This window comes from Rana temporaria, chromosome 1 (assembly GCF_905171775.1).
Source record: "Rana temporaria chromosome 1, aRanTem1.1, whole genome shotgun sequence".
Classification (NCBI taxonomy): Eukaryota; Metazoa; Chordata; class Amphibia; order Anura; family Ranidae; genus Rana; species Rana temporaria.
The window spans coordinates 464,294,399-464,307,483 of record NC_053489.1 but is presented as its reverse complement, the minus strand read 5'-3'; the positions used below and the strand labels follow the sequence as shown (position 1 = coordinate 464,307,483).

The following is a 13,085-nucleotide window of genomic DNA, read 5'->3' as shown; positions in this document are numbered from 1 at the left end:
CCCCATTAATCATGATAATCTGTTCCCAGGACTTTTTTCGATGTGGGGACCCCAAATTGGGCAGGACCAAATGCACCTTCTGACTTTTCTAGGTCAGGGTGGGCAGGATTAGAAGAACCTTACCCGTCATCCTCCTTGGACATAACCTGCAACAAGGAGGTTTCCTTTATTTTAATGGGAGTAGGACTGTTGCACTGTCTCGGCAGTCCTTTGTTTAAATAGCCCCAAAGTTCAATGAATAAAGGGCAGTCCCTTCCTACAATAACATAATGTATGAGATTTGGTACCAGCCTGACCTCCTGGGTAACTGTGCTATACACTGTGGTTTTTGTCACTAGCACCAATGGGCACTCCTTAGTATCACCATGTATGTGTACCACCCTCAGGGTTCTTGTTACAGGGGCTAACTCTGCAGCTAACCCAGTATGAACAAGTGCTACCATGGTCCCAGAATCCAGCAGTGGAGTTGGTTCACCCAGAGGTCACTTTCAAACTGTCCCTTGGTCAGATCCAGGTTGGCAGCACAGAATCTTGGGGCAAAGGAGGATATCCTCCATACAGCTCTATTCTCCATGGGCTCCTCCTGCAGGAGCTCAGCATGTCCCCACTTCCTCATGCTGGAGCAGATCGTTGAAATACTGGGGTTGCCACTGGGGTATATATTTGGTTACAATAGATAATGCATTAGGGAATGTGGTGACAGGCCAACATGATACCTCCAGCAGTGCATCCAGTGTAAGGGTCCCCCCCAAAATTCATACCAGACCCTTATCCAAGCATGAAACCTGGCCGGCCGCAGGAAAAGAGGGGGGACGAGAGGGCGTCCCCCTCCTGAACTGTACCAGGCCACATGCCTTCAACATGGGGAGGGTGCTTCGGGGTCTGACGCTAAAACACCTTGTCCCGATGTTGATGTGGACAAGGGCCTCATCCCTACAACCCTTGCCCAGTGGTTGTTGGGACCCCCATATCCTGCCCCCCTATTTGAATTGGTAATGGGGTAAAGCACCTTGTTAAAGAGGGCTTCCAGATTCCGCTAAGCCCTCCATCCGCAGACCCCCACAACCACCAGACAAGGGTTGTGGGAATGAGGCCCTTGTCTCCATCAACATGGGGACAAGGTACTTTGGGGTCAGACTCCAAAGCACCCACCCCATGTTGAGGGCATGTGGCCTTGTACAGTTCAGAAGGGAGGGTGCTCTCTCGCCCCCCCTCTTTTCTTGTGGCTTGCCAGGTTGCGTGTTTGGATAAGGGTCTGGTGTGAATTTTGGGGGGACCCTACAGCATTTTTTTTATTTGGCGCAGGGTTCCCCTTAATATCCATTTCAGACCTGAAGGGCCTGGTATGGATTTTGGGGGGACCCCCACGCAATTTATTTTACATTTTTGGTTCATTTTTTTCAATGAGTTTTATGTATACCACCAGGACCCGACAATTCATTACAGCCGCAATCAGTTTTAAATTACGTTTTTTCCTTTAGAAATGTAATTTTGCTATTGAAATGTTCTAAACACGGGAAAAATCTGTCACTTTATAAGCATACTATAGACACACCCCAGGCATGAAATTTAAAGGAATATTTAATTTTTATTGTTTCACTTTAAACATTATTAAAATCACTGCTTCTGAAAAAACATCAGGTCCCCAAACACTTTTTTTATGACAATAACTTGCATATTAGCACTTTTGGTTTTTCATGTTAGTGTGCCATAGACTTTAACGGGGTTCCGCGTCTTTTGAATTTGCCCCGAACATCTGAACAACCAAAGTTTGCCCGAACTTATGCTCGGGCTGAACCGTTAGCCCATCCTTTCTAGCCATCTCTTTCTATGACCTCCTAGATTCCTTCTTGATTCTGGGATGCTTCATTGGTTTGTTTTCTGAATATCCATTATGCCTGAAAGCAGTGATAATGTCACATGAAGCTCTTCCCTGTGCTGACTGAGGGGTTAATTTACTAAAGGCAAATAGACTGTGCACTTTGTAAAGTGCAGTTTCACTCTTCAAGTGCAGTTGCTCCAGAGCTTAGTAAATGAGCAGAAGTTCTGCTGACTTCCATCATCCAATCATGTGCAAGCAAAAATGCTGTTTGTTATAATTTTTCTTGCATGTGATTGGGTATTCTTTGCAAAGTGAAACTGTACCTCATTTACTAAGCCCTGGAGCAACTGCACTTGCAGAATCTACTTGCCTTTAGTAAATCAACCCCTGTGTCTCATGAAACTCCTCTTCTGCAGCCCTGCGACACACAGAAGTACATATTTACAGGGAATAGTAAAAATGTGCTTCTGAAGTAAAGGAAATAAATGTGTAGTTCTTCACAAAGTACATTTATGATCATTCTGATTAACAAATAGACTAGAACTAAAGAAAAATCGATGGAGAAATTCCTCACACTAGGATAGTGGTGGAGCTGTGTAAAACATTCCTTTATAAACTATGACATATGACTATTTTGTATAGTACTTTAAAGAAGATTCGATTGCAGATAATTGGTCATTTCAGTGGCATAGTTCAACAACCTTCAGAAAAATTGCTGGTTTACAAGGGAAATGTAGAAGTATTAGAGCAAAGGAGGTCTAAAGCTATGACAGCACACTATATTTTTGCAACAACAATGGGCTATTTCAGGTTTAGAAGCACCGGCATGACTTTTACTGTTGTTTGCTTTGAATTGTTGCATTAAGCTTGGTTTGCTGGCAAACAATATTTGCCACACATACAGACTATCATTTGAAAAGTTATAATGTTCACAGGTCAGAAAGGAAAATACAGAATTCAGAATGATACAACAGTTTCATATGTATGTGTATGGTATATGACAATGAATTAACTAATACGTACATGTTTATCATACCTTTAGCCTTTTTTAGTGTGTATATGTATGTATATATATATATATATATATATATATAGGGCCAGATCCTCAAAGAAGTTACGCTGGCGTATCTATTGATACGCCGCGTAACTTCTAGTTTGCTCCGGCGTATCTTTGTTTTGTATCCACAAAACAAGATACGCCTGAAGCTGGGCTAGATCCGGCTGGCGTACGTCTTAGTATGCCGTCAGATCTAAGGTGCATATTTACGCTGGCCGCTAGGTGGCGTTTCCGTCGATTTCCTCGTTGAGTATGCAAATTAGCTAGATACGGCGATCCACTAGCGTACGTCCGGCCGGCGCATTCTTTTACGTCGTTTCCGTAAGGCTTTTTTCGGCGTATAGTTACCCCTGCTATATGAGGCGTATCCTATGTTAAGTATGGACGTCGCTCCCGCGTCAAATTTTGTAAATTTTACGCCATTTGCGTAAGTCGTTCGCGAATAGGGCTTTGCGTAGAATGACGTTCACGTCGTAAGCATTGGCTTGTTGCGTGTTAATTTCGAGCATGCGCACTGGGATACCCCCACGGACGGCGAATGTGCCGTAAAAAAAAAACGTCATTTACGTTGGGTCAATAAGTATTAACATAAAACACGCCCCCATCACATCCATTTGAATTGCGCGCCCTTACGCCGCCAAAGTTACACTACGCCGCCGTAACTTACGGCGCAAATTCTTTCAGGATAAGGAAAATACGCTGTAAGTTACGGTGGCGTAGTGTATCAGAGATACACAATGCCGGACGGAACAATGCGCCACGCTACGTGGATCTGCCCAATAGTATCTACTGTATGTTTAGTTAGATCAAAATATATTTAAACCATTGCTTCCAGATTCCCGATAAGCCCCCCGCCCGCAGACCCCCACAACCACTGTCAAGGGTTATGGGGATGAGGCCCCTGTCCCCATCAACATGGGGACAAGGTGCTTTGGGGGTCACAGACCGTACCAGGGCATATGGCCTGGTACGGTTCAGGAGGGGGGCGCTCTCTCATTCCCCTATTTTCCAGTAGCCTGCCAGGTTGCATGCTCAGATAAGGGTCTGGTATGGATTTTTGGGGGGACACCTGCACCATTTTTTTTTATTTGGCGCGGGTTCCCCTTTAAATCCATACCAGAGCTGAGGGGTCTAGTATGGATTTTGATGGGGACCCCTCCGGTGTTCGCCAGAACACCCGAACAACCAAAGTTCAGCCGGAACTTATGCTTGGCCGAACTGTTCGCCCATTCCTACCTAGCACATGCCATTGTTTTTATGAGTCCAATTTCATCCATTTAATAAATGCTTTCTGCATTTTTGGGTTCTTCGCTTTCCTTTTGTTTTTAGGTGAGCAGCAGGAGACTAGGGAATATTTCCTAAAACACACATTCCAAATCTGCATAGTAAAAAGCATTGGACCTAAAAGTAAATGTTTCATTGACTTATAGGCAGATTGTACATACGATTCCATATTAGCGAATATACAGTAAGTGCATTGGGTATATTTACCATGAATAATTTCTGACCACTGACTGGGTGCGCCTTGGGAAGGCCAGTAGAGAATATAACGTAAGTGTGAAGCATGATGGTATTTCATGAGATATGGGGCTCCTAGGCCCCTCATCCTTGATCTTAAGGATAACAGCACTGAGCTAGCTATTCTGTGGGTCTTGTTATGCCATATGAATTTAATAAAATAAAAAAACTTTTTTATATTTCGTAGCTGTGGCATAGGGGGAATTCTGTGTTTGTTTTCCAAGGGCACAATCTGAATAAAATATCTTCTTTCCATGTTACCTTACGTTTGTTTTGAGTGTTCTGGCTTTAAAACACCAACGCAAACTTTCTGGTGGGTTATTTCCAGCAAAGACTGGACCTGGTCTTGTGGTAATCGCTATGATTCTGGAAGGGACATTACAGTTTATACCTTTTGGAGAAAGAAACTGATAAGCATGAACTCTGAGGCCCCGTACACACGTCCGAGGAACTCGACGGGCAAAACTCATCGTTTTCCTCGTCGAGTTCTGTGTGAAGCCGCCGAGGATCTCGGCGAGCCAACTTTCCTCATTGAACAACGAGGAAATAGAGAACATGTTCCCTATTTGGCTCGACGAGGAACTCGTCGGCTTCCTCGGCCGAAAGTGTACACATGCCGGGTTTCTCTGCAGAATTCAGCTCCGACCGAGTTTCTGGCTGAATTCTGCCGAGAAACTCGGTCGTGTGTACAGGGCCTGACACTTTTAAAGTGCTTTAGCATTTGATACTACAATATAAATAAACTAAATACATATTAATTTAGTTTAAGTGCAAAAAATCATTCCTGATTACATACTAAAACAAAAGGTTTTTATTATTTGTGTTTATAGCTGAGCCCAGTATTTAAAGACACAGTGCTTAAAGGAACATTTAATGCAACTCTACCGAATCCATTGCTGAATCAAGTGGAAGGCCCTTCACGGAAGGACATAGCAGATAAACAGCCATTTTCTCTAAGTGTCTGATACTGTTCAAATTACAGGTAAGTAAAAGTTGACCATGTTTGGTTTAAATGTTCATAATGCAAAGTGTAATAATGTATGCCACCGGCTACAAGCTAACCAATATTACTGGTACATTTTAGAAGTAAAGACAATTTTTTGCAAACACACAGGGAGATTTTTTTTTAAAACTGGTGTACTCATAATCTGGTGCAGCTGTGCATGGTAACCAATAAGCTTCAGCTTGTTCAAATAAGCTTTACCAATAAAACCTGGAAGCTGGTTGGTTTCTATGGAAAGCTGCACCGGATTTCCCCCACAGTGTCATTCAGTAGAAAAGACAAGTGTTCTAGTCATGGGGTATAGGACATCATTTTTTATATATAATTTCTATTGATATCCCCAAACCTTAATGCAATAATGGTCTATTTACCTGATACAGAAGACAGCACATGATTTTCAGTGTGTGTAATGCTACAGATACCTGTTATACTGTAGACATAATCTGTAGGTTTGATCTGATTGGGCCATTCTTGTGAAAGGAACATAAGTGAAATTCAGTTGTTTTTAAATTTGGCACACATTAAGGGCATTGTTTATTTATATTGGCCCAGATTCACATACATTGGCGCATATTTATGCCGGTGTAGCGTATCTAATATACGCTATGCCGACGTCACGCAGAGAGGCAAGCACCGAATTCACAAAGCACTTGCCTCCCAAACTGTGCTGGGTTCCCTCGGCGTAAGCCGTCGTAGGTGAAAGTGGGCGTGAGCCATGTTAATGAGGCGTGACCCCATGCAAATGATGGGCCGAGTGCCATACAAGTACTTAAAACGAACGGCGCATGCGCCGTCCCGTGGACGTATCCCAGTGCGCATGCTCAGAATCACGTCGGAACTACTCCCTAAGATACGACGGATCACTGCCTACGACGCACATTTGTACTTACGTCGGCGTATCTTGAGATACGTCGGCGTAAGTGCTTTGTGAATCCGGGCCATTGTGTTTATACAGTATTTCTAGCAAACGGTTTGTGGCATCTGTAAGCTCAACGTTATTTTACTAAAGAGTGTATGTAATTATTTTAATCTGTTGCGCACAATAAAAAAATAAATGTTAATTAGATAAAAGTAAGTGTCTGCTACTTACATTTTCCCAATAGATTGAAAGCCTACAGCATTTATTAAACCACCTGTAAGGAAATAAGTTTCTGAAACATAACACTTTATTTTGTGACTCTATTGCTGATTTAAAATGTAACTGCTGGACATCTGTGGAATTGACAGAACCATATCAGAACTGTTGGTTTGTATCCAACAAAGGCTCTCTTGTCTATTTCAAAATATGTACAGGGGAATTTATCACAGATGTTGAGGAATAGATGGCAGGTTTTTGCATCAAACACAGAAAGCAAAGACTATTTTATGCATGTAATACATATTGTGATATTTAAAACATAAAATATAGTTGTTAAACAAAGGTATACTTGTATAAGATTATTTTGTTTGAAATTGCCCCACCACAACACATTTTTACTGATTTGACTTACTTTTTATCTTACTTTTTCTAATTTTCCTTATTTTAAGTAAATTGGGTAATTGTGTTTTTAGCCTTTAGGGAAGTCAACCAGATAACTCCGCCAACTGAAAAATAACTGCACCCTAAAACAAACAACATACTTTGGTTCACCTTACTTGGAAATTCTTAATACTCTTATCACATAAAAATAGTAAGCAACCCCATCCTCCTCCCTAAACTGTGTAGAAAGTTCTAGCAAAGCCAAAAGGCATATAGATGTAGTGACCTACAATGGCCTGATAGTGACCTCCAGAGTCAGGAAGAGCTGACATCCCTCTTTGTAGAGTGAATTACTAGGCATAGTAGGTGTAATACAAGATGGAAGAATTGGGTGCCAGTCACTTTTTTATGCAAACAAGAGCTTTATTATTTCTTAACAAGAACTTTGGTTGAGAGGGTTAGGGCCAGGACACCCTTAGGTAGATGCAATGTTAATTGGCAGACTCCAAGACATTATAGGTATACAGTTATACAGGGAAAGGCCTCCAGCCAGATGCTACATCTGTATAGGTCGGACTGCTGTCTCCTATGGCAACTGAACTTGTAAGGCCGGGTACTAACGAGCAAACATGTACGATGAAACCGGTCCGTCGGACCGTTTTCACCGTACATGTCTGCCAGAGGGCTTCTGTACGATGGCTGTACTAACCATCGTACAGAAGTCCGCGCGTAAACAATACGCGGGGCGTGTCGATGACGCGGCGACGTGGGCGGGCCTGCCATTTAAAGGCTTCCACGCATGCGTCGAAGTCATTCGACGCATGCGAGGGACGGCGGGCGCTCGGACATGTACGGTAGGTCTGTACTGACGACCGTACATGTCTGAGCGGGCAGGATTCCAGCGGACGGTTTTAAAACACGTCCAGGAATATTTGTCTGCTGGGAAAAGGCCCGGCGGGCAAATGTTTGCTGGAATTCGGCCCGCTCGCGCCTACACACGACCGAACATGTATGCTGAAACTGGTCCGCGGACCAGTTTCAGCATACATGTTTGGTCGTGTGTACGGGGCCTAACAGTCACTAAAGGTAATCATGCATAACTCTTGGTAACACAGAATAGTTATTCTCTTATCTCACAGTATGCCACGGTAGGTCTTCACTCACTGAACTCCCAGTCTCTCCCTAGACTTTCAGATCCCAGTTGTCACCGGATCTCCTGAGCTCTTCCACAGCTAACCTGCTGTATACTCCTCAAGCGTCACCCCTGCTAACCTGCTGTGTCCCTGGCTTGGCACTCACTGGAGCTTTCCCATTTCTTCACCATTTCTTCACCATCCCTGGCTGGTGAGAAGACTAATCTGGTACTTGTTTAAGCTTACTCACAGTAGTCTCAAGTAATAAGGTGGATGGTCCCTTAGTAGGGACTGCGTCCCCTTTACCTCCAGCCACAACTGGTTCCCCGTCTGGCTGAACCTCTGCCACTCGGTTGGGCTCCAATCCTGCAGTCCCAACCTTACGCTGCTTCTCCTGCTCCTGGTTAGGCCTCAGGCAGCCAGGCAACCTAGCAGCCAGGTGTCCCTGAGATAGGCCTCTGGCTTCCGGCCTAGCAACTCAGGGCAACACACATGTACCTAGACAGCCGTCCAGGTGGCAAATAACCCAGATCGCCTGACTCCTCCTAAATAAATAGACTCTCCCAGCAGGCCTAGGGACTAAAGAAACCCCTGGCAGTTGGCTGAGATACCCCATCCATTCATGATCTGACCTTGCTATTACCTTGTTGATCTAATGTCACTAGCCACAGTGCCACCTAGTGATAAAAAAGAAAAAGGTGCAGCAATTCCAGAATTAGAGGGAAATCAGGGGATCTCCTAACAATTGGCCAGGCCAATTACTACCTGGCAAACTAAATTTGTTAGCAACCCTGCCTAAACACCAGGGTGCTTCATAGACTACATACTACACCGAGCTTTGTTATAAGTGCTCCTCCTACCTTGAATCAGATAACTATGACCTTTCAGAAACATGCATTCCCTTTGCGTCCTAAGAGCACAGAGAGTTGATAATCTGCAAAAACACATGAATCTACAGTTTTTTGGTCTGAAAGCACTCAGAAACCAAAACATTGGAATCCCAGTTACCTAAATAATAACCATATGGTATACAGTCTTTTTAGAAGTTTCATCCACTTTTAGGCCATATGCATATGTCGTCTGGAGTTTATGTTCTAAACTCTGAGTATATTTCCCTGCCTGGAACATGCAGCTTCTGCATACTGCCCATAAAAATCAATTACAGGAATTAGCTATACACAGGTATACACTGGTATTTGTGTAACCACATGCATGCGTTCAGAAATACAACCCTGGATGCAGACTGTATTTGTCAAGGGTTGTATCCATATGTACTGTATGTGTGTGGTTATGCAAACACCAATGTTTACCCAGGTACAGCCACCCTTAGAAATCAAAGAAAGGATACAGCTAAACATGGCTATATGCAGCAGTTATACACTCACATTTTACAGCATATGGCCATGTACTGTACATGGACCTTAACCAGCTTTATTTTGTAAAACAGATCAAGATAACCTACCATCAACATGCAAAACAGATGCCACCAAACAAATTTAATGGTATTACATCAGTGGTTCTCAACCTGGGGCTTGGGACCCCCTCGGGGGTCAAATGATGATTTGCCAGGGGTCACCAAATCCTGGGCTGTTCCTGAAGCCCGCACTGTTCTCCCGGGAAGGGACATGATAAGAGGGGGAGGAACAAATAAAAAGGGAGACAAAGGAAAAAAAGAGAGAGCAAGAAAGACAGTTAGAGGGAAAGATAGGGGAAAAAAAACAAGGAATTAGGATAGAGAGATGAAAGGGAAAGAAAGGAGAACAAAAATAAAGAGTGGTACATTCTAAAATGTACCATAAGGGTTTTTTTAATACTGTACGAGTGGAAGTCACTCAGGGAGCGCTAAATGTCTGTGGGTTAGGGGCGCAAATTACTTGTCTTGCCTTGGGTGCTTTCAACCCACGCTATGAAATTAATTTTACTGTTAGGGGTCCCCACAACTTGGGAAATTTTATCAAGGGGTCACAGCACTAGAAGGTTAAGAACCACTGTATTACATTATATAGAAAGTGGTGGACGGTCACTGTAAACCGTTCCGTTTATTTTTGTGAACTGATTTTTTTGTGCAAATACAGATTTTAAGATTTTGGATTTCCCATAACTTCTGTGCCTATAAGATGTATGGAGCAGGCAGTTAGCTCAATACAATATAGGACAATTCCCATGTTTGCAGTTATTTACCTGCTTCACAAGATTGTGTAGATTATGCAGTTCTCTTTTCTTCCCCTCAGCCAGGACAGAGCCAGGAGTAATACTTCTAGACTCAAAAGGGACTTTATTTCAATGTAAGTCACAAGTGGTTACTATAATTTGGAGCTATATCTCAGCTGGGTACCCATCAAGCAAAAAAATGGTGCTTGCTTATGTTCTTTTGCTCTTGGTGACAAGATGTCAGTAAATGGATCAAATAGACTTGTATTCCAAATTGTATCTCAATTCTTTAGTAAAATGCATACCATTTTCAAGTTTCATTTGATTTGCTAGGAAATAATTTGGAGATATTTGATTTGTGTACTTTGTTTGTCCCACCTAGTCATAAATAACTATGAATTGATATAATTTAATAGCATTGCAAATGTTATCCATATGCTGGTTTATTGGGAGAATATGTGTGACAGGGTTTTAATGGGGATGTACCTTTTTTTTTAAGCTTTGTGTTTTTCTGTACAAAGAAAATTGGATATCAAGATTGAGAAGCAATTTCTTGATTTTTTTTCAAATACAAGTGTATGGAGTATTTAAATTTTTTTTAGTTTGTAGACTCTATTATACAAGGTGTGTTTCCAAGATAATTAATCTAACTACCAGAGACCCCAAGCCAATATTTTTTGAACCTGGTAGTCAGTTTTCAATCATTTAATTCTGACATTCTGACAAGACCATGGAATGCTTATGCACTAACTATTGGAGTCTTTGGTTAGTTAAATCGTTCTTGCTGGAGAGGTGACTGACTACCAGTGTCAGAAGTGTGGGGTGTCCTGCAATCCAGAAATTGTGGGTAAATACAGTATTTAACCACTTGACAACCGGGCCTATTTTGGCACTTATTTTGGCACTCTCCTTCATGTAAAAATCAATTTTTTTTTGCTAGAAAATTAATCAGAACCCCCAAACAGTATATATTTTTTTTAGCAGACACCCTAGGGAATAAAATGGAAGTCATTGCAACTTTTTTTCTCGCACGGTATTTGCACAATCATTTTTCAAACGCCTTTTTTTAAGGAAAAAAACTGTTTCATGAATTAAAAAATAAAACAGTAAAGTTAGCCCAATTATTTTGTATAATGTGAAAGATGATGTTACGCAGAGTAAATAGAGATACCTAACATGTCACACTTTAAAATTGCGCACAGTCATGGAATGGCACCAAACTTTGGTACTTTAAAAATCTCCATAGGCGATGCTTTAAATTTTTTTACAGGTTAATATTTTCGAGTTACAGAGGAGGTCTAGTGCTAGAACTGTTGCACATGCTCTAACGCACACGAAAATACCTCACATGTGGGGTTTGAACGTCGTTTACATATGTGGGCGGGACTTGCATGCGTGTTCGTTCTGCGCGAGAGCTACCGGGGACAGGGGCGTTTTAAAAAAAAAAAAAAAACATTATTAAACATTTATTTTACTTAATTTTTTTTTTATATACTTTTTTTTACATTTTTTTTTATCACTTTTATTCCTATTACAAGAAATGTAAACATCCCTTGTAATAGGAATCACTGTGACAGGTCCTCTTTATGGAGAGATGTGGGGTCAATAAGACCCCACATCTCTCCTCCAGGCTTACAAGCATAAAATCGGTGAAAAAAAATTCACCGATCACATGCCGACAGCCGCAATTGCCGCTTTGTTTACTTCCGGGTACTGGGCGTGACGTCATAACGTTGCGCCCGGGCCTCCGATGGTCATAGAGATGACTGGTGACCATCTGGTCACCAGTCATCTCTATGCTTCCCAGACAGCGCTGGCCGATTCGCTCTCCGGGCCCCCGATGGCACGGGAGAGCCCGGGGAAGCACCGGATGGCGGCCAGAGGGGGGGACATCCCCTCCCGCCGCCTATAAGAACAATCAAGTGGCGGAACTGCCGCTTTGATCATTCTTATAGTGCACAGAATTGGGCGCTGAAGACAGTGATATCTGAATGATGCCTGTAGCTGCAGGCATCATTCAGATATCACCGCACAAAGCTACACAAAGCCGAGGACGTTAAAAGATGGCCTCCGGTTGTAAAGTGGTTAAAGTAGGTACTGAATGTGGTGTGTGTTGTTTAGAAGCATTGTATGTGTAAGTGGCTGTACCTACCTGCATCTTTGCATTATTGGCCAGCATCCAGTTAAATTAGCTAGAAGGCGACTGCTCATCTGTGACACCAATAGTAAAAAATAAAATGTGTTTATGCAATATTATTAAAATGTTATCCAGATTAGTGATTATATTGTATATCATTTTCATAATGATTTTGTTTTGCTACAGCTAAGCCTCCCTAGGCTGAAACCAGCAACACTACAGATATTCGTCATCATTCTTATGAAATACCGTACCTACATATTCACTAGACTGTCTGCTTAAACTAAAAAAATTACAAGAAAAGGAATGTTGTTGCTAAAATTGCTGCATGAATGTCTTATTTTACATGTACTGTATAACTATATGTTATCAAATTTCTGGCTTCCAATAAAAAATATTTTAATAAAAGTTAATCTTCCTGATATGCTTCTGGGTTTATTAAAGAGGAGTTATTTCTAGCAGCTTAGCTCTGTTATGTCCCACCACAGGTTTCCAGTGAAAATTAAAAAAAGAAGTCCTGGAGTTATACTTCAGCTTCAGGACCAAAGTATGAAAACATACGATCGAAAATCGTTCTGTATGTGTGAATAAATGCTTCTGATCTAAGATCCAATCTAGTGGGATGGGCTAATTTTAAAAGCTTATATGCAAGTTATGGCAATAAAAAGTGTATGGGGACCCGGGTACTGCCCTAGGTGACATGTTTTAATGCAAAAAAAGTATTTTCAGGCGCAGTGATTTTAATAATGCTTAAAGTGAAACAATAAAAATGAAATATTCCTTTAAATATTGTGCCTGGGGGTCC

The 13,085-nt window shown here is 42.0% G+C and overlaps 1 protein-coding gene across 1 annotated transcript in view; it reads left to right on the top strand.

Annotated features, from left to right (window-relative positions):
• STPG2 (sperm tail PG-rich repeat containing 2) overlaps positions 1 to 12,702 on the top strand; it is an 874,725-nt gene extending 862,023 nt beyond the window's left edge. The window contains exons 14-15 of the mRNA XM_040328101.1: positions 5,228 to 5,379; positions 12,467 to 12,702. Coding sequence (XP_040184035.1) covers positions 5,228 to 5,362 — 135 coding nt within the window. The 3' untranslated portion in view covers positions 5,363 to 5,379; positions 12,467 to 12,702. The remainder of the gene's footprint in view (positions 1 to 5,227; positions 5,380 to 12,466) is intronic.
• The last annotated feature ends 383 nt before the right edge of the window (positions 12,703 to 13,085 follow it).